The 22,956-nt window shown below is 35.9% G+C and overlaps 1 protein-coding gene and 1 long non-coding RNA gene across 37 annotated transcripts in view; one reads left to right on the forward strand and one right to left on the reverse strand.

Annotated features, from left to right (window-relative positions):
- The window catches only part of RIMS2 (regulating synaptic membrane exocytosis 2), a 503,290-nt gene that overhangs the window by 127,817 nt on the left and 352,517 nt on the right, over nt 1-22,956 (reverse strand). For 25 of the 36 annotated variants that reach the window (XM_075743530.1, XM_075743550.1, XM_075743539.1 and 22 more), the window contains 2 exons: nt 17,706-17,885; nt 16,470-16,579 (listed from right to left, as the gene is read on the reverse strand). In XM_075743530.1, coding sequence (XP_075599645.1) covers nt 16,470-16,579; nt 17,706-17,885 — 290 coding nt within the window. Of the gene's footprint in view, nt 1-15,601; nt 15,635-16,469; nt 16,580-17,705; nt 17,886-19,398; nt 19,471-22,956 lie in introns of all 36 variants that reach the window. The other 11 variants (XM_075743531.1, XM_075743529.1, XM_075743528.1 and 8 more) reach the window with 4 other exon arrangements.
- Nucleotides 8,651-11,072, forward strand: LOC142600316 (uncharacterized). Its single transcript, XR_012833736.1, has 4 exons — nt 8,651-8,713; nt 9,280-9,397; nt 10,791-10,912; nt 11,011-11,072. It is a non-coding gene; the product is annotated as an uncharacterized LOC142600316 (long non-coding RNA).

Genomic DNA, 22,956 nt, shown 5'->3' on the forward strand with positions numbered 1-22,956 from the left:
GAATTAGATAAACACAGGATTTTGTCAGGATATATAATGAATAGTCTAAATACTGAAGAATATCAGGAAGCGCAGAGTGATTTCCATGCTAGCTTTATGGCAGTTTTAGAAGACAGGACCTTCAGAGTTCATTCTTTCTTAGAACTGATTCAGTTCTGAACCTAAAACCTGGAGTTTGTTCAGTCACCAAAATCACTTATCAGACCACAGTTCCCTACCAAAAGAAAAGTTTTCCTGAGCCTTGCTAATTTTTTGAGAGCTAAGTGTCTAGAAAATAGTTAACCTACTTGGGAGCACTCTAGAAGTGCTTCTATAACACTTGACTTCACAAGCATGATTAAACAAATATCAGATAAAAATATAACTCTTTGAATAAGTACTTTTGCCATGTGTTAACCTTAAAAAAGAAAAGAAAAGAAAACAAAACAAAAAACTATTATAAAAGACAGGCTACTTTTTAAAGTTTATACTAAGTATGAGCATGTAAACACTTTCAGAAAAGGTTCCAATGACCATCCTTCTATAGTTTTAGTTATCTTTACAGCATGCCAGCGTTAAATTCAAATGGCTGTCTAATTTTACCAGCAGTTCAGTATAACTCTTAGATTGAGTTTATGCAGCTTGGAGGTACTCCAGATCAGGTGAAAAGCTTCACTGACTTCTAGAACATTGCAAGAGTTTGGCTAGTAATGGTTATTATTTCAACTGAGAAATAAAAATAGATTTACTCCAACATTTAACCTTTTCTTCACCATTTTCTAATTCCATTTCCATCTCCATGTTCTACAAAGCTACAAAAATGCATTGCTAAATGAGAGCTTTCTGTTTGGGAACTACTGAGAGATGACTAGGCAAAATCCTAAGTATCAGTGCTGTCCATATCCTCTCTGGTTAGATCAATATGCATTACAGTCCATAAATTTTTTTTTCCCCCAAGGCAAAGGACCACCATCTATCCCTTTGTTGCTTTAACCACAGCCAACTTTGGTCAAATTGCAAATATATGGAAAGAAGCCATAGAGTTTTCTAATTCATTATTCACCTCTTACGACTCTTACTTCCCATACAAATGAACTTCCAACTTTCTTCTGCTGTGATAATCAGTTTTGACTTATGTATAAAGAAAGATGTAAAATTATTGAATATTTATACAAAAAGACCTCATACGGATTATATAAAATACGAGATTCTTGAGTCAGAATATTTTAGTTATCTGATGCACCTTTGGGGCTGAAGGATTTGACAGGTGCACTGATCCAGATTTTTCCCATCAGTATGAAAGGTACAATCTTTAGATGTAGCCGTTTCATTAGATGCAGTGGTTGCACCTGCCCGCCACAGTGAGTTATGTAGCGGGGCTCTCCCCGCTGCACGTCATGATGACACTTGGTTGTGTGCCGTTCCCTCCTGAGACTGCTACTTGCGCTCCTGGGAGAGGGGGGTGGTGTGCTCCAATACATCTAGTGTTAGGTACAACCTCAGCAGTTCTTACGTTTTTGTTTAGAATATTCAATATGAAAAATATGGAAATAATATAGCATAAGGATAGTTACATATCTCCAGCTTTTCTGAATTTCTAAACATGGCAACTTAGCACCAGCAACATTGCAGTAGAATTGGAATGATGCAGCAAACTGCAGAAGTACAAGATGATGCAGCAAAATACCAGATACTGATGATGGGGAGTTTTCTTATGGAAATAGCACCCTCCTCCTTTCTGTTCTCCACACTACAGAAAGTAATAGCCTTTTCACAATTAGCTTGTGCTTGAAACATTTTTATATACTTTCTCTGTTACTTGAATTTGTCTTTTTTTAATTAAATCTACTCAGCTTTTATATTCTTTTCAGCACCTAAAATTTCTGTGAACCAATTTTTATCGGTGCATTTCTAGTTTTAGAATTTTAATTAGGTTATCATGAAGTCTTCACTTTTTCATTAGGACATACTTAATTTAGTCATCTTTTCCTGCAAATGAAAAATCCTCAGAACTACTTTCTAATTTTAATTTTATAAGATGAATGCTCAGAAAGGAATTATGTTCTTAATAATGTATGGTGACAACTACTGTAAAAATGAGTCAAAAGTGGATTTGGCCAGTGCTTCTTAAACACAAAGCAGCACAATAATAAGCCATTAGAACTGTGGGATAAACTGTCAAAAGCTGAGAAACTATGTTTTGAAGCAGATACTCAAGATCTTTAACTCATACATTAAGAATACAGGAAAAAGGAGAATTAATTAAAGACATAGAAAAGGCTAAATTCATGTTATACACGTTTTAATTTACAAAACAAAGTCCCTATGAAAATTTAAAAAAGCCATCATTCTCAAGAGTTCACAGAGAGATAAATGTTTTCAGCTGTGTCAGACCTCTACTGGGGAAAGTAAATGGCTTCAAGTCATGATACATGAATTGTCCCAGATGTACTACATTACATCTGGAATGAATCCAGTCGCACCGTGCACCACCAGCATGCTGCTAATGGCATCAAGGCCAGCTCCAAGTGACACGAAGTCAGCAATGAAGGCTTTATGCCAGGCTGCTGCTGCTCCTACATCACAGAAACCTTCAGATGTCTCAGTAAAACAGGGCTGATGTTCCCCTACCCTGCTGTAACAGGAACTACACTTGTCCAATACCTGAAGACAAATAACATCACACATAGTCTTTTTCTGATAAATTTAGAGCAAGACCTCCTGTCTGTCCAGGTAGCATTCTACAGCGAATCTGAGGACACCATTTTTTAGCTCCCCCTTTTGACGCAGTAACTGTTCATCTACATTTTTTCCTCCATACGCTGGAAGAATATTTTAAAGAATTACTCTGTACATTAGAGCTCAGAGCATTCATCTGAGACGTGATGATCTCTTTTTCCTTCAAAGAGTGAAATAAATTTGGGTCTTGCATCTTAGAGCATTGTCCTAAATGCTGGTAGAGCGTGGGCAGTATAGAGGCAGGGACGACCCCCCTCCCTTGGGCGTTTTATGAGCCAGACAAACAGCATGTGCCCACCCCCCCCACACACAACCCTTCACATGAAACCAGCTTGTGAATTTGTCCAAATCAATAAATGAATGCTGGGATATGGTAATAACATTTTAAAATAAATAAATTATTGTTCATAAATGGCTCTGTAAGCCTCACTTATGTAGTGGTTTTAACTAATGCAGCATTCCAATAAAAATTCTGATACATCTTAATTATTTATTATTTTGATTTCATCTTCCTTACTGAACTACATATTCTGAAAAAAACAACCCTGGGCTTCATTCCCTGGGGCTGCAGTGGGAATACATTAAAAGAACTTTAATGGAAGTCATTAGGTAGGCAATAAAAAATATTGCCACATATATACATTTAATATTATCATTACTAGTGTAACAAAAATGATAGTGCACTGTAAGTTATTCCTTTACTACAGAAATGTTTTCTCCAAATTGACTTCAAGGCTACATTAATTATTTGTGGCTGTAAAGCACTTAACAAGTCTAGTCCAGTAGCAGTCTCTTCTCATCATATTCCCTAGCAGCAAACCCCATCAATTCTGTTCTAAATTTATTTTTAAAATTTTTTACTAGTGGATTCCTCTATATGGGTAACAAATTGATTTGAATCTTCTATTGCTTATCTTAAAGAAAATTGTAGAGGTACTCAAGCAAGGTCACAGAGAGTACTTGTTGCAATATCACTTAGTAAAATCACAGCCTACCTGTAGCTAAAAATCCAAGTATCATGTTGCCACTTTTATAAATATAGTAGAGTTGCAAAACATGAAGAAACACCAGCAAAACTTAAATGCATCAGATTAGTCAGAAGAAAAAATAGTCAGGGATACATTAAATATGTGTATATTAAATATGTGTATATTAATATTTAATAAAGTATATATCACCAAGTAAATATATTCTTTTTAAGCCACTCTCAAAGCTTTTTTCCTGGACCATTTGAGGCAGGGGGAGGATTTGTTTGTTTCATAGCTTCTTACACGTTTTTAAAATATGGCAGTTTTGCTCCCTCTTCTGGTTATATACCTGAAACATGTTAGAAATGAATGCGATAGAGCTAGCCCACTGCCCTACAATGAATAGGCAGATTTTGGATATCTGAGGAGTAGCTCTACTGAGTCACCTGTTGGGTGGATCAGTACTGCAGGTTTATGTCGGCAGGACTGATTTAAGGCAGGAGAAAGGGTGCAGAGAGCCTGTGTGGGAGACGAAGACACCATGTGAAGATACCACGGATGTTTCAGTAGTTTCCCGAGGCACAAGTCATAGGAGACTGGGGATACAGTATTCTGGACAAGGATTGCTACACACTTTTTCTGCTTATATTCCTTTCCCCCAGCACCCACCCCTGGTCTGCTGCGGACCACACACTGGGCTAGAGGGATTTTTGGTCAGACACGATATGGTTATCCTCATACTGCTGTGAAAGGTAAACACAAAGTCAAAAGTATCTCTGAACTCTAATGATTAATGAATTTAAACAAGGCAAATTACAAGTAACGGCCAACATAAATGTGGAGCAAAATGCAATCTTCTGCTCTGCACCTCTCTCCCACAGTCTCTGCTCAGTTTCAATTCCCATTCCCTGGGTGTGATCGAGGCTTTGTGCATGCAAGGAAATGTGAACAGCTTACAAATCCACCCTGCAGAATGCAGGAGGTAAGGTTTAGCTTGGTATAGGGGTTTTTTTTCAAAGGTTATATTTATTCTTTACTGGAAAAGGTGTAATTGAGAGTAAGTCTTCCAATATTTTTTATGCAGAAAGGTAATTTATTATTATATGACCATACATCTCACACACACGTGCGTACACACACACACACAAAACCAAACCCAAAAACTCTGCAAGCAATCCCAGGTGTTCTACCCTTGTTAAGTGCAGTTAACACTGAAGTTTATGGCACAGTTCTAAAATGTTAAAAAATTATTCAGTCCAAAAAAAGGTTCTGAAAATAAGCCAGTAGTTTTAAGGACTAATACCAATCAATAAAGAAAATATAATAAGTGGCTTACAGAAAGATGAAAAATATAGATTTGTTTCTTCACAAAGCTCTAGGTTCTTCAGAATATCAATTATTACTAATAACTATAAGTTATCTTATTGCTCAAATTTACGTGCAAATTTACATGCAATTTTTACATGCATCTTTACCTGCAAATACTGTCTATAACAAAACACCTGTGCCATTTTTCAGCATTACTTATGAAATGTTAGGCTTGTAACCAGACAAACTATGTTTGACTAGCAGATGAAATGACATCATATTGTCATGTACCAGTCTTAGAAATGTTACTTTATATTGTGATGTAATTTTGAAAGATGCCACCTCACATTTTGTATAAATAAGTCAAATTTGAAGCTATTTCTAGACAAGTCAGTAGTTAGACTCTTTCTCATCTGTGATATTTCCCTGGTAGTTTTAAAGCTAAATTTGTAAAACAGTCATCTATATCATAAGGAATTTCAGCAGAATGTAGGTTCTTCAGTCCGGAGAATTTTCATCTTACGTGTACTTTACTTTTTCTATTTTGTGCTGTTGTGTTGGGTTTTTTTATTTCACCATTTTCCCAGTCTGCAGATCGCAGTTATGTGCCTGCCTACAGCTACCACAGTCTCAACAGGTCTATACCTTACTTAAACCTTACTTTGCTTGAACTAAATTTAATTAAAATGTAGGTACTCATAACACATATGAATATGTTTTCTCATGGCATGCATAGAACACATATCCAGTATAATTTTTTGTGCAACATTCAGAAGCTGCCATGGTCTCTTAGCAAAGTCTAGAGTCAGCAGGCCAGGGGAATAGAGAGCACGCAAGAGACTCACGGCAGTCGCGTTTACTAGTTCAGGCAAAGTGTAGGCCCCATTTCTAGGAATCCCAAATGGTCTGAGATGGAAGAAGATGCTCAGGTCAGCCAGCAGGACAAGAGTTGCCTCTGGCATGATGGACACATGCTTGTTTTTCAAAAAAAGCGTATGTGTACACTATTCCTGTAAGTCAGTTAAGCAGGTCCATCTGTCATCACTTCTTTGACTGGGGTCCCTCTATTCTGCCTAGTTTGCACTTCAGTCACCTAAATTCTTTAGATTGTGCCTAAACTGTGCAGCAAGTCTAGAACACAGCATACTTTCAATTCTAGTCCTCCAGGCACCCAGACTGCTCCAAGAGTGGTGGGGCTCCCATGCGTGCAGAAACCAGAGGGCATAGAAAGGGGAGGGCTTCGTGACTTGGGTCTCCTCTTGGTATAGCTTCAAGACACAAATAGGCTCCAGACCATGCTCAAACTGGGAGATGAGAAGTGATTCCCATAATATAGACAAAGCTGTTGTGTAATTATGTAAAATATTCTAACAAGTGAGGGAACTGATAACCTGAAAGGCTTAAAATTCTGCTTCAGTAACTATAACACCTTTTATGCACCCTAAATTAAGACAGTAAAGGACTGAATTACCAGGAGCCTTTCTCACAAACCCAAATGATCAAAAGATGTCATACAAAATACATGAAAGAGAAATGCAAAAGACCTGAAGAAAAATTGAAAGGGATAGTGGTTTTGGCAATAAATATTTGAAAATGAACGTTAGGCACAGACCATTCTTTTGGAGCAAAGGAGGTCTGCAGAAGAAACTTCTAAAACACAAAATGGACATCTTAGAGAAATTAATAAATTTATGAAAACAAACTATGTTAAATAGAGGGTAGTGGTATGTAGTTTATTGTGCAAAGTACATCTTTCAGAGTCTATCATTAAGTATATAAAATATTTGTTTTGTTGGAGGAGTGGAAGATAAACCGAGAATGAAAACAGCTTTAGCCTGACTTAATCACTGATTATGGGTATGACAACCTCATCAAGTCAGTGGCAAAAGCCTTCAACTTTACCAGCACTGGAATTTGGATCTTGAAAGTATAAGATACTGAATTACCTGGTCATTAGCATGCATTACAGTTACAGCAGCAGACTTGCAGCATTTGAATGCACTCGGGACTCTGCTGGCACAGCCGCTGGTGTAAGGAGGTGACCCCGTGCACTGCTCTGCCAGGCTGCCAACACAGCACCCCCTCTGCAAAAGCACCTCGTTCCGTCTCGCTATGCTGGCTAATAAGTGGCATACTAACAATGGTGTGGTTTTCCCTGCAACACAATGAACTAGCACAGGTAAAACTGAATTCCTGCTCTCCTGATACCTACATTCCCTCTGCTAAGTTATTCTAGGGAAGAGAAAACTAGGAATAGCCTGTAATCGTGTTACCGGGGCTGTGCCCCACATGGGCTCCTGGTAGAGATGGAAGTGTAAGAGTGGATATCCAAACTTTAATAAAGCCCGGGCACTATCTACATGATATTTCATTCACTGGCAAAAGATACCGATGAAACAAAGTTTAAATGTAGTATGGCGTTAGAAGTACATGGAAAAATAATAACAGATTTCTTCAAAGTTATCAAAGCAATTTAGAAGCATGAATTCGGATAAAACTTCAAAGTAAGCTGTGGTGGTTCATCGCAACTTTCCTGTTTTCTTCTTAGATAATAAATCTAAATCTCCATGTTAACATTTCCATGCTTTGAATTAAGCTTATTTCTACAGCATTTGAAATAGAAGAGAATATTGAACATAATAAGTACTAGACAATAGAGATGATTGCTAATAACATAAGCCTTTCTCTACCAGTATACGCTAATTAAAATGGGCCAGCTCTCCTGTGACTAACAAAAACGTGCCAAACTTGTAAAATATATAGCCAAGTGACATAAAAGTATATGGACCTGGTAAAAAGTGGAAGACAATACAGGCAGTTTTTGTCTGCAAACTGTACTTGGTCTTTTAAGGCAAGGCAAAGTGGGAATTCCTAAATGAGCAAAACTACAAAAACTATCCCACTAATTCTAAATAGGCAACATGATCACATATCTAGGTGGCGTAAATTACATCTTCAGTAATACAGTTAGCTGTAAAAAGAAATGAATCTGGAGCTTTTGATTCCAAGAAAGATTTTAAAACCATAGTTGAAAATAATTAAGTGCAAGAAGTAAAACAACACATTAAAATTGAACATACATGAACTTACTAATTTGGAACTAGAAGAACTAAGCAACACACACACATGCAGCAAAAAATAAGTAAAACTTCTCAAACACCTACAATTCACTAGCAATATGATCATCAACTTGCCTTTTCGCCCATTAACAGGTGGGGTTTGATGTTTTTCCTCATTATCTTTACAACATTAAAAACAGACAATGATGATTAACAATTGGAACAGCTACTATGACAAACAACGTAACTACAGCACACACAAATATTTTGCAAGCTAGGTTAGCACAATTCCATGCACTATGCTTGGGTTCTCACACAACACAGAGAGTGAACAGTACACAGTACGCACACCACTGAACGCTACACACTGAGAGACAGAACTGCAAGAAAAGCAAGAAAAATGTAAACTGTACTATAATGAAAAATGGAAAGGCAAAGACCTTAAAGGACACTTTGGATGCTTTGGTGAATTAAAATAAAATAAATAATAAAATAATAATCCTGCTTTCCACCTGCCAAATCTTGAAATTACTCCAGCATCCAGGTTTCTGTAAAAGTAAGGAGCCCTATCACAGTAATTATTCCTTACTCTGTTTTAAGAATCTTTAGATCTCTGCATGTCTTTGGACCTGTACAGTGTGTTTTTTCTGAAATCAGAAGGTAAAGTTATATATTTTAATCCCACGGTATTTGAATTGAAAAAAATATTTGCATTTTTTTTGATCTGATCATCATCTCTCAGTTCTCATCACACTAACTACCCTTTTCTACTAACTGAACTGTCTTCCCAGCAGGATGAGGGGCATTATACCAATAATTCAAAGTATTTTAATGTAATGCAGTCTCCTCCTATTTTTGTTCAGCATCATCAGTTCACCTGCACAAACTAGGGAAGAAAAAGCGTCATGACACAATAATGTTTACTTCTCTGCTTGTAAAAAGTATGAATGTAAAGGGTACCACATGTAAGGGGTGTCCACTCAGCTCTACTAAGGCTGTAACCTGATTATAGTGACAGAGTACTTTCATAAACAGGGATAAAAAAAAATAAAAAAGTTAAGTGATTTTTGCAGGTTGACCTATTTTAAGCATTCACAAACCGGTAAATAAACTATGCTATATTGAATTTGTTTGTCTTGTTCCTACATAAAATGATATAATTATTGTCTGGATTTGACTTTTAATATATTTACAAGCTGGCCGATAAAGCTTCCCTACATGCTCAGGGGAAAATGTTTCTACAGGAGATAGGCACTTGTGGTCAGACAGACCTGCCTCGACCTCTGATTCCTGAACTCCAGTACGCTTGTTTTCTTCATCTCCTGCTGCATTTGTAAAAGCAAGGTATGACGGGGAGGAAAAGCAAGACAAAAACATGCATGCTTTGTTACAAGCTGTTCAAATAAAAGATAAACATCAAACAAAAGACATTCACAGTAACATACAAACCCTCAGTCTGTGGCATAAATTATTTTTTGAGTGAATGAAAGATTAAATAAAACCTTGTGTTATTTTTCATTAATATCTCTGGTTTACTCCAATGAGATCCTTCTGCAAGTAATGATGGTCATATGCAGCCCTTAATATCCCCTCTTGCCAATTTCTTATTAAATTATTGAAGCACTGGAAAGCAGACAATAAGTACCAAAGCAGAGAAAGCAGACATATATTGCTATATAATTGGTTTTAACATATCTTCTGCTTGGTTTTGCTTTAGCTTTTCTAGAAATAAAAGTCCAAGTCTCTATTCCTGAATAGCATATTTAAAATTGTGTATAAACCTTAAACAAATGGGCATACTAGGTGCCTTAATAAGTGCGGAAGAAACAATGCAAATGTTTTTCCAGCTTGGGAAAAAAATCCTCAATTTGTCAGAAAATATATTTTTCACCTGGATTTCAGAGTAGTTAGAATTCAGCAAGAACGGCACTTTTGCATCAGTAACTACAGTTGCCTAGAGCATATCTAAATATTAGTGAACACTGAAATAGCTGGAAACAATGATGGCAATACGGTTAACGATAAGCAACACAAATATATTTCTTTTATGTCATTAATAAAGAATCATAACTTCCCTTTGTGACAAATCTCATCTAAAACCAGGCTAACAACAGTAATGATATAGAAGAGTGTTGAGCTGAATAACTGGTGTACCATATGTCTGCTTTAATTTAAATGTCAGTTATGCATTAAACACTGTTTTCATGTGATGTGATATACTACAGTTTTTCAAGGTTCAGATTTTGATTACTTATTGATTTTTTGTGTTCTCTGTTGCCAGATTTTTTCCCATTTCTCTCATTACCTGTATAAGTTTATGTGCAACTAAATAGCTCATTGAATTATTTGACTTCAGGTTTAGCTAGCATGTAATGATAATTTTAACACTACTTATTCTAACAGGTTATCATTAATATGGAGAGAGATTTAGGCTATATTCAAAGCCGATGCAATGGAAACTAATCTTTACATAGATTTCTGCTCTATATTCTGTGATAAAATCATGACATTGAAAATTCCAATTAAATTATTCAGCAGGGACACCATCTATACAGTCAATCTTCTCTCATAGAAAAGAATATATAGAAGGTGTGCCAAAGACTTTTAAAAAATCAATTGCTGTAGAATTAAACTAAAATGTTTTTGGCATGTTGGTAACCTGAAATATAAATAAACACCGACTATTACGAGCACAGCCTTATGAATCTTTACTCATTTTCCCTTATGCCTTTTGTAGTCTCAGACCTAGATGGTAAGACCTTCAACTGGTGGTGGGAAAGAGGTGTTTAATTCCTCCTTTTGCCAATCCAAGAGAAAATTATGAAGCATTACTTCCCATGAAAGGTCGGAACCTTTCAAGTAAGCACCCTAAGTAAGTCCTGCGTTACAAGTAACATTTGTTCAAGTTTTCTATGGAAATTATACTAATGCTAATAAAATATTTTAATATTCTTCAGGGGCTGAGGATTCTGCCACCTCTCAGAGGAGTGAAGTAATCATCCACAAGTAAAACCCAAAGGTATATTTTTTGCAAATTCCTAGTTGAAATCAAAAACCCAACGTAGATTCCTGCATTAGCCTAAGGCAGCCTTGTTACTGATGTTAACTAAGTTATTCCCTTTATTTTCTTGTCAAGCACATATAATGCAAGTTACCCTTTGCAAGTGCAAACATTTCTAACATCGTACATTCAGTACCACAGAAATACCCCCACAAAAAGGGGACGGATACAAAGATCCGTATCTTCATTTTTTAGACTGCTGTGTTTTACTACACCATCAAGTTCCTAGCCAAGCTGAAGGCAGTCCAAGTTCCTGTCCTATATTATATACATGTGATCAATCACCTTTTACAAAACAAACTCCCTGTATGCCATATATTTTTTAAAACCTGTGAAATCACAGCTGATAGAGTATGACAGAATTATGATCAAGGTGAATACAGGTTCTCTGCAATTGCATTATAATAGTCTTTCTCTGTCACCCATCAAACTATGATAGGACACTGGAAAATACACGATAAAATTCCTTCTCATTTTGCAAAATTATGTCTCATTTAATAGATAAATTATGTTCTGAATGAGTCAAAACCCCTTAAAATAAACAGTATGTCTTTCTGTCTGTCAACAGTATCTGTTTTCCTAACCATCAGAGGGTCTCAGTAACTTGCACTCTATACTGCATGAGTTGCATTGACAGTATAATTATTTTCTTTATAATGATTTGAAATTGTATCTGAGAGATATAAAAAACTAGAGTTATGGCTGATAGCTATCCCTGATTAAACGTAATCAACTACCCCTGTTAATTCCATTTGTAGATAATTTTATTCTGGAATAAGATCACCCATACCTGAAGTTAAGAGGGTACAGTTAATCAGCATTAATGTCAGCTTTAACAGCCTCTGAAATAACTTTCCCAAGACACAAGATTATTATGAGATCATGTAATTGAAGTCTGTACCGTAAAGCATAAATAGAAGGGCAAATCCTCCCTGAGCTCTACTATTTGTTAAGTTTCTGAGCACTTCATCTTTATACTTAAAGGTTTTATTACATTTGTTTGGTCTGACAAAATTTTCTAGATTTTTTGGTTGGGGGGATGGTTGGGGGTGTTTCTGTAGGGATGAAGAAAGAAAGGGCTATGTTTATTTTTAAGAGGAAAAGGAAAAATAATAGGAAAAAATACTCTCTCTCTGATTAGTGATTAACAACAAATTGAAAGGGCTAATACTGAATACTTTCAAGAGCACTTTATGGTGTTCCATTTTAATTAGCAGCAAGCAGTCATTGAGTTCATCCTTCTACCAAGGCGAGTAAGAACAAAGAAATATATTATATCCACCTATAAATGAAAAACCTCTTGTTAACCTTTAAGAACTATAAATATTCCAGTATTCACTTATTCTCTGTAGTGCTAATAATAGAGAACATTTAAAAGCACTGCTAAAAACAAGTTGAATTTAATACTACTGTTTTACAATAGTTCATGTTTGTTAGTAGCAAAACAAACATGTTCATTAGAAATAAGATATCGCTACCCTAGTATAATTTAAAAATATACAAACAAAAGTTCAGCTAAAAAAAAAAAAAAAAAAGTCTTCTCGCATTTCAGTAGTGAAAATCTGGTAAAACCTTAAGTGGTCCCAGACTTCTTTTCAGATCTATTTTCCAGCCATGTAACACGAAAATATACTAAACTAACAGTGTAAAGCAAAACCCAAACTGCCTAGATGCTTATAATATATTCTGGCTAGATAAGACAATGACATGCATTTCAGAGATACCCAGTCTTTCTTTTGAACAGGTAAATCTGCTACTGGCAGCAACACAGCTGTGGGAAGCTAAGGAATCAGCCAAAATGTCACGACCATAAAAGATTATAAATGCAACATAGCTAAAGATATTTGTATGTTCTCCTACTGAGCGCGTGGGACACTGAGAAGAAGATACATAGGCCAATACACTACTGTTAGGAATGGTCCTTCATAGCTACTCACAGCTAGATTTCTTAAAAACAAACTTTTCTGGCTATTTCAGAATTTTGAAAGAAATTATTCTGGGGAAATCTACATGTCCTGGAGCAAAAACCTGCATCACATAACACAGTTCACTGAACTAAATCTACCCCAAATCAATGTCTTTTAATTCTGATCCTAATCTGCAAAGCAGTTACCCAGAGGTTGTTTTTCTCCTGTAGATTCCTTCCCTTCCAGTTCTAGTCACATCGCCATAAGCACACCATATTCTACATTATACTGAGTGTTGCACTATAACAAAAAAATCTCCCCAACTGCAAATTACTCCCTTGTATCTACTTGATTCCCTGCATTTCTCCTACATTTTAAGAAACGGTACACAGTTTCAACCCTGTAACAAATACAGATTATTCAAATGTATACAGACTAAATGAAACTGCTGTAGAAATTACAAACATAAGACATTTTTCTGTTTTTAACAAAACTGAGATGACTCCCATTCCTTTTTTGTCTGTAATGGATCTTTTACTAACTGTTTTCTTCAGGATGATTTTAACTTAATCTGGTCAACAATACAGAAAGGTTAATCTTCACAGCATGTTTCCGTGTGATATAAAATCCCTTCCCTCATTTCAGTCAAGTATTTGCTGCTATAAGAACAAAAGAACTACCCTGTGACAATGACATTTTCCAGTATGGTCACATAGCCTTCCCAACAACAGACAACTCTTTTGATTATTACCAGGGCATATAATAACACTTGAAAATCTACTCAAATGTCTATAAAGTTTTCAGGCTTACTTGCTGCTTTCTTGGTTAAATAATAACATAAACCCCTTCTACCATAGTCAGCCTTTTTGATTCTACTGAATTTCAGCTTTTATCACTGGTACTTCATTTGCTTAAAATAACTTTTTGTAAAAGTCAATTCTCCACAGTAAAAACTGCTATTAATCATAATTATGTTCTGTCACTAACAGAAGTTAGGTAATCTGCTGTTCTTGTAGACTGTTATTTCTTTTAAAGAAAATGATTATTCCCCTTAAAGAAAAGGATTAGAAAATCCTAAAAAAGGATAGGAAAAGCCTCAGAGTAGGACTATATTGTTATTAGAATTTGAGCTCTTAATTCATAACAAAATTATATAGAATACTGTGTGAAAGCTGTATCTATGGATTATGTTTTTAACTACAGTGTTTACCACCTTTATACATGTAAAATTCAACACAAAATGTGTCTGGGTACTGCATCTTGAGTCACTGATGATGCTTTGATTGTATGTTAAAATTCCAATATCTGTGGATTTGACAATTTTCCATAACCCAGATTTTCCAGAAGACTACTTTAGACAGAGGCACAGGAAAATATTACTCAGTTTTCAAGTAAAACAGAGTTCCTCAAGTCCCATCAGTACTTACCAGAGCAAACAATTCTAGCACTCCTATAAAAAATAATTTCATTGTATTTATTACATTTCTCTCTATAGAACCTATGATGTAAATAAGACTGCTACCCTCTCTAATCAAACACAATGAAAATATGCAGTACTTCACAATTGTTGCCCTAAAGAGCTCACAGTCTAAATAGATATACTAAGCAAAGAGCAGGGAAGAGTGGTAAAACATAAAAGAATATACAGCAATGACAGCAAACATCGTGTGATTAGATGTAATTATTTCCTGGCATAATGTCCTGGTATCAGCTGAGAGGGTCCTGAAACCAGGACACATATCTAGACTGTATTTCATATAAGCATTTCACAACACATAAGACGACAAAGAAATGAATATACTAGGGTGATAATCTGAGAAAACAGAGTTTTCTTTTCATGAAGTTTTGCTTCCAGAATGGAAATAAACACTGTAAACATTGTAAATACCAAATTAAAAAGTCCGATGAGACAGATACAGTAATACTACATATAGACCCTCAGTGGTAGAACCAAGGACTGCAATTGATATCTTGTGGCTTGCTATTAAGAAAATGAAATGGTTTTAATGGTATAAAATATAAGGGGATTTAATGTTAAGCAAGAGTATTATAACTTTTTTGAAAGACCATCTTGATTCAATTAATTTTTGTTCCTATATTATTTGAAAATTACCTAGTAATTCACCAACCATGTAACATTATAACATCTTTGCAATAAAAACATTGCTCTGATTAAATGCATGGTTAACATTAAACATGTCAAATAGCTTCAGATGCTTAAATTTAAATATGTGCCTGAAGTGCTAAACCTGAAAAGGTACATACATACGCAGGTTAACTGAAATACTCATTTGCTGCAGTGTAAGCCCTTGGTATTTAAAAATGGGTATGTCTAAGTACTTTTTTAATGATGATCGTATTTAGATAGTATTATTTATATAGTCTTTGGTTTTGCATGTAGAACCCTGTACAATTTCTGAGCCACAGGTCTGAAGATGAAAAAGACTAAATAATTATGACAATAATTCTGACTATGCCTGTGCAATCAAGTAACATCAATTGCAGTTGGGTTTCTTTTTCCCTATATAGCCTCTCAAAAAGGCTTTCAGGTGAAAAACAAACCCTCCTTTATGTACAGACCTTCATAAGATTCTATCTCCTTGTCTCCATTATCTAGGGAAAGTAACAAAAACAAAACAAACAAACAAACAAACAAAAAAAGGGAACCAAAGCACAGGGGTTAAAAACAATGGAAGTCTTATAAAAGATACAATATACATGTCAAGAAGGATTAAAAAAAGGAGTGTATATGGCCATTTAGACTGATTTTGCACAGCACATCTAGTTATCAGAAGGGGAAGAGTGAAAATGTATTTGTTATCAAATATGTGTTTATACTACTCTGTTTCTAAACATTTTGGAAAATGTTTCCATTGACCAGTGCTTTTATAAGACATTAGAGATAAGCACAATTACAGTACCGGTAAAAACATGGATCATGAAATATCTTGCTGACCTTTCCTATTTTAAAGATTATTACCTCTCTTCTTGCTCTTCCTGGTTCAAGATGCAGAGGTTTTATATTAGCAATCTGTAATACGCTCCATGTGAAGCCATAAGGGATCGGCTATGCTCCTAACTCGCAAAAGAGCCAGAGTTTTATCACTAAACAGCATACAAAAGATCATTTCCTGTGCCTGTTGAAGTCAATGACAAAACACCTATTGAGTTCAAAAGGAACAGGATCATGCTAGTAGTTAGTCCATCTTGGTTCATGTGTATTACACTGTTGATGATTATTGTACTGCTGATGATTCACTTCAGATATTCAGATATTAAAACATAATAGAAGAAAATACAGTACAAAATACAATACTGCTATCAAATCCTAATTCTTACGCAAAACCTCAAGAGATTTCAACTATAGCGCCAAAAGAAAAAATAATAAAAATAATTGACCTTCATGAGCAATTTTGAAACATCATTAAGGAGAAAACCATACACTTACTTCTCTCCAACGTCCCCTTTGGTGGGAGCTGCGGTAACTGTCTGCCCCTTCGCCCTACTACTGGAGTACTTGATGGACTTGTCTGAACAGACCCAGTTCGAGGATGTGACCTATGAGACACATATCAAAACAAACCACAGCCATTAAATGACAAATTCTTCCTTAAATACCATCAAGAACTGATAACATGACTAAGAAGTAGGCTTTAGATCACTTGGGACCCTTGCAGTCCCATAGTGAAACTATTATCTCTTTTCAGAAAAAGACCTGATTAAAAAGAGAAATCTATGTGAAAAAGAAGAAAAGAAAGCCAAACTAAGGCTGAACATTCATAATGTGCTTGTTTGCACAGTCAAGCCAGAAAATGTGTGTATATTCATGTGCATATGGATATAATACCCACATACACATAAAATTATCCACAGGTCAAATTAAATGATCTTTAGTCAGCTTGTATTTGGTTAAATTACCATTGAGTGGCAAAGAGATTCCAGGGATTTGCCTAAACAAAGTAATAAACTGAGAAAAGACACTGGTATTTGACTCTAACTCTCACTGGGGATTTGATGTTACTAACTCTCACTTTCAGAAAACAAAAGAATGTATTCTGCAATTCTAAAATAAGGAGAGGCTTTACTGAACATCAACTAGACCAAAATGTACTCATCTTTTTATTGTATTATGTTTAAGCTAAGAGTAATGTATAGAAATCTTCAAAATGTCAATCAGTAAAGTATAGGACTCAAACAGGAATAATACAGACTATGGCACAGTAAAATGTAGTCAGAGAAAATGGTGGTTAAAATGGTAATTAATAGACAAAGTTAGTACATTCCATTTAAAGAAACTTTTTTATTAAAAAAAAGTTTCATTTGATGTTGCTATGATGGTTGTTCCATAAGCGATGTCTGATGAACACAAACAATTTTTCATTCTTTAAGAGAAGAATATGATAGTTATGAGGTGCTTTATGTGGGAAACCATCCAGGATTCCTGATAAATGAGAAATCACAAAAAAAAAAAGTCATTAAATACCGTTAGCAAACAATTTGCAATGGCAGCCACACCATTATATCCAGAGTAGAATATAAATAGTGTGTTGGCACTCAAAGGGTTAGTATCTATTGCTACTAGTGATCAGCTAAGGATGAGGCGATACCAATTAGCTACTGGGAAAATAAAATGGTGAGCTGGTGGGGCAGAAGGGGATTAGTCTGGTTGATTTGTCTGTTTCACCTCGATAAGGCAGGTGAAGGAGGGGCAGATCTTCCAGTCATTAATGAAGGCATCGACCTGATGAGGTTTGAGTCAGGACGCTCTGTGGATCGGGAGCGGGAGTTGGTCCGCTCTAGCATAGGACGTTGCTCTGTTGATCTGGATCTTTGATATGGCTGTCTATCTGCTGCTTCACAATTCCTGTAATGTTAGTCAAAAAGCAGCTCAGTTGACCTTTGACTTTTTCTATTAATTACAAAATATGCTGCATGATACTGGTTTGGAGCAAATCATTTTGCTATGTACATTTTGGGGGGTAAATTTTCTGAGTTCGCTTCTTGATAACATACAGTTTTTTTATACATGTATGATTTGGCTTGCTCCATACTCTTGACAAATGGGCTGAAATGTTTCCAATGTCTCAGTAATGACTATCCATGCAATAGTCTGTTTCCTGGCAATTTCTGGGTAAAAATATTATTATTTTGTTAATTAATACATCAACCTCTGAGGAAAAGAATAGCTGACATAATATTAAGTCTCACTAAAGCTAAGGATTCATTTAATTGTGCAGTTGAATTGAGCATTTTTACTCACACCACTAGGTTTTTTACAGACGGTATTATCTTTAGAGGTAGTACTCTTGTTTGTAGGAAAGTCCACATGCCAGATGTTATAATTACCATGTGCACTGTTAACTATTATTAGACTCAGGATGTCTGTCAAAATATAGGCTAGGCTATAGTGATGGATTCATACGAGGCGTCTGGACTGCAGTGAGATGAAAATCTACATTGTTAGTACTTGCAGAGGTTCCACCAATTAGACAAAGTTTGGTTTGTAATAAAAAAAAAATAATCTTCTAACCCACAGCCTAAAGAACTGTGCCAAAGCAGCAATGGAAAAAGTTGCTATTAGAGATGCAACAGGGAGAAAGTTGACCGAGTAAAAGAGAATTTATTGATCAAGCAGTCTGGTCTTCTACTATCGCAGGCAATTAATCATGCCATTACTTTCAGAAAATAATCAAGCCCCACCTTTTTTCACAATGGAATTGGTCTGTGTGCAAGGAGTAATATTTGCTAGCAATATCCTAAAATACATAAAGTCAAGGTAATTTTTAAAATAAAATCCATACCCTGATGAAACTACTTACTAAATTCACACTCCTCCCAGTTCTCTTTGAGTAACTGAACAGCTATAGAATACAAATGGGGAACATGTACCCTTCAGGACTTTTCCTTGAGCGAAGTCATGCATTTTACAATGAAATCAGTTAATACAAAGAGTGACTGGATGGTGATTAAGTGTAACAAGAAGTCGAATTTTAATTAGTATCAAAAAAGAGAGAGACATACCACAGCCTCATTATGAAGAGTCTTATGTTATTAGCAGCATTTTATTTCTAAAAACCATATTGAGACAGGGTAAAGTTGTCTCTAGGGTGGCTAAGTTTGCTGAATGCGTTGATAAAAGATTCATTAAAACTAATGTCTCTTCAGGCCTTCCATGAGGTAATTATTGGACTCTCAGAGCATACGAAGGAATTGCCACAGACAGGTTCAGAATAATACCATTCACCACAAGCCTACAACTACAAGCTCCTAACAAGCAAACACACCACAGTGAGACACATAATGGTAATTATAAGCTGAGGCACTAAAGATTAGAGGAAAAGTACAATGAGCCTGGCACAAAACCACAACAAAATTACCTCACTTCTTCTTCTATCAGTTCTGTTTCTGAATGGGAAGGTTCATCAGCAAAAACATCCACTGTCTCGCTTCTTTTACATTGCGGATAGACAAAGAAACACAACCTTAGCTTTGGTATGAATATTGCTTAGTTTAGATAACGTTAAAAGAGGTTTCAGTGCTATGGAAGGTGAGAAACGTGTCAGCCATCTGCATGGTGATTAAAAAAATGACCATGGGAATAAATTCTTAGACTATGGGAATAAATTCTAAGAAAAAAATATTCCTAAATTCAGCAACATTACAAAAGAGAATATAACCAACGTCCAGACAACCCACTCCTACCTTGTGTACCCACATGTTTAAGAAAATCAGTGAGCCCACAGAGACTTTCTTCTTTGGGTCTGTCACAGATAGAGAGCTAGAACAACCCTTGTCCTGCCAGTGAGTGGGGGACTGCTGGAGCACACAGCAGCAGGGACTGGGCAATACGGCAAGACGTATCAGTCCATTTTCTATTTCTGTCTCCTTCCAACCGCAAGTAGGACACACAGAAGAACCAGTGAATAGCAACCACATGATTCACATAAACACTTCATGAGAGGTTAAGCCTCGTTCACTTGCTACTCCTAAGGCCTCATTCTCTTTAGCTGTTGTACAAAAAGGTTTTTTTAGGATGTTAGGGAACTGACCCATTGCCTGTATTAGAAGGCAGGGAGGCATTTTAACATCAGGATCAATGCTAATGGGTTAATGGGCAGGTTTTGTATTCTGCAAAGCATCATGGAGGCACTATAGCTAACAGATAAAGGCCTCCGAAATTTCATATTCAGCAGTTAATATCAATATTCAGTTTGCCACAATCCACAGCTGGCATTTACTTCAGGTGGAAAAAGACACAGAGGTTCCCAGAAGTGGAGGAGAACGTGGATTTTTGCAGTGAACCATTTGCTTTTAGGAGCAGCTATGGCACCACTGTTGTTTTGTAGACCGAAGGATTTGAAGACTAAGTTGAATCCTGAGGTGAAACTGAGTTGTTTCCCTCAAGTTACAGGCTACATGCTGCGAACTTCTCAGTACCCACAGCAGCAAATGGAGGGCTGTGTAAGCTTTCTGACAGTCTTCCACCTGAAAGCTTCACTGTGTGGTTGTAGATCATACACAAATAAAGAACAATTCAACAGTTACTATCTGGAGTGAAAGAGGCATGTTCTTTGTCCTCACTTATTTTCTTGTCCTTTTAACAGTAAACACATGCTATATGATCCAGGTCTTCAGATATGAACCGTCCCTGTTATAGAAAAAATATGCCCCCGATAACCTGCTCGAACAGTAAAGCTTTTCATCTACCACGGTATACAACTATACATTAATATCACAATTCAGCCATAAGCATGGAGGGGGAGTTTTTAAAACACCTCAGTGAATTAAAAACTTTTCATAACTTTTCAGATAACATTCTTGAGGGCTAATGCTCCCAAGTTATCTAGATGAAAGTTTCCTCTATTCTCATTATAATACATATTGTATGAATTACTGATTTTTTATAATAGTCTAAGTTAAAGTATTCAACATCCACATAATATTTTAATGTATGCTAGAGCTGTTTATCTTTGCTAACAGACTTTTCATTATAAAAAATACAGTTAATGAAATGTCAAATAGTGACCTCCTCCATTTAGTATTGCCTTTCATAGCATCCTTCTACCTTTGCTAAGGAAAACATGTGTGGTAGGTGACCTATTCTCCTGTCAAAGTCTAGGAGACTTGCGAGGGTAACTCTCCCCTACAACTGAGGAAAGAATAGAGCAGTAAGTGTTTGCTTCTCAACCAAGCACACCTATCCCTCTGCAACTGTTTGAGCTCTTTGTAAGCCACCATGCGGAAAGCTCTGTGAGTATTCACAAATTAATTTTATATTCCAAACCCATCAAAATTTAGAATTAGAATCCCATACTATTTAGGTATCACTGTAAATTCTAGTGACTACAATATTTAACCAAAGGTGCTACGACATGTTGTATTAACTACTGATTGATCTGCATTGTTCTATGTTCATATTCTGGAAATTTCAAAAGCTAACTCTTCCCAATGCAGAAAATAACCATTTCTAATTTTTAATTTTTCAGATTTGTTACTTTTCTTAACAAATAAAAAGGAGAATTTTCCACAAATGAATACATTCATTGATCTAAACTTATGTGTAGAGAAAGCTTTATAAAAAAGGAACATTTTTCAACAGTAAGCAATCATAACAGCTTACAACACAAATAAGAGTTGGGGCTTTTTCCCCCAAAATAACTGAAAGCAGTTTATTTGAAAGCCCATGTTAAATTCTTTTACTGTGTGCAAGACTGACAAAGCAAGCTATGAGATCATGCCAATCACAATTTTAGTACTAGGTTGTTCTTGTAACAAAAAACTGAAGAAATAAAAATAGAATTGCTGTAGGATTACAGTACACTACAATTCAGCTCCTAGTACATCTTTTTTCATCTAGAAACACTGAGCACAGAACAAGAAAAATACAGCAATACATTTTCTAATGATCATAAATTCAAACTCCAGCTAATATACATTGGTAATACCTGTCAGTGTCTGTGGATGGCTGCTGGATTTCAATCCTTGGACATGTTATTCTTCTACTAGCTATAGGAACTTTGCTGTTTAGTCACAGACACAAGATCCTCTGTTAGAATAACATAGATAAGCATGTCTACAAACAACTGAGATTTCTAGTACCAAGCAAACTTAAATTTGAGTCGTAAATATTGTAATAGAAAATGAGAAAACGGGAAGGAGCAGTATACTGCCAAATATCTAGATAAACTGGTGACTGGGTATCTCACCAAATCACTCATCTATACCTATAAAGAAACTTAATATAAAATGATGTGTTGCTACAGTTTTTAAAAGCCAGGAACGTAATGCCTTTAGGTACTCTTGCAAAATAAACAAAAATAGGAAGCAAAGCAAGATATTTTTTCTGCAGTAATATTCTATCATGCTTCATATATATGTGGTATATATATCTATACACATACATGCACACACCCATATGATCTATTCACACGCACATTACACTGTGGTGTATGTGATAACTATGGGTACATCTACATGACCATCACAGGCATGACTAAACTGTAACACGCCAGTATCTGAACTACTTTTCTGCTACCTAACTCAGCTAAGCAGGCAAAGCAGCGAACTCAGCTGCCATCCCAGGCACACTGGGCTCCACACTGCCATGTGGAGACTGCTACAGCTACAGAAACTCAGTTGCTTACAGCTTGCTTAGGTATCTGTACATGGCATTGCAGTCACTTCGGTGATTCTGTTGTAGACACATCTAATCATGCTAACACATGATAGCTTGGCAGAATCATAAAAATGCTTAAAGAAAACACATACAGCTATATCTATTGAGATTTCCTCTCCAAAATATGTTTCATCATCAGTAGATTGTAAGGTTGTTTAATTACTGAGGAATAGGAAAGCCCTGCTTTAAGTAGGGAGTTAGACCAGATGATAGTTTTTTCAAGGTTCCTTCCAATTCAAATTAGTTTATGATTCTACGG

Source organism: Balearica regulorum, chromosome 2, assembly GCF_011004875.1.
Source record: "Balearica regulorum gibbericeps isolate bBalReg1 chromosome 2, bBalReg1.pri, whole genome shotgun sequence".
In the NCBI taxonomy this organism is placed as follows: domain Eukaryota; kingdom Metazoa; phylum Chordata; class Aves; order Gruiformes; family Gruidae; genus Balearica; species Balearica regulorum.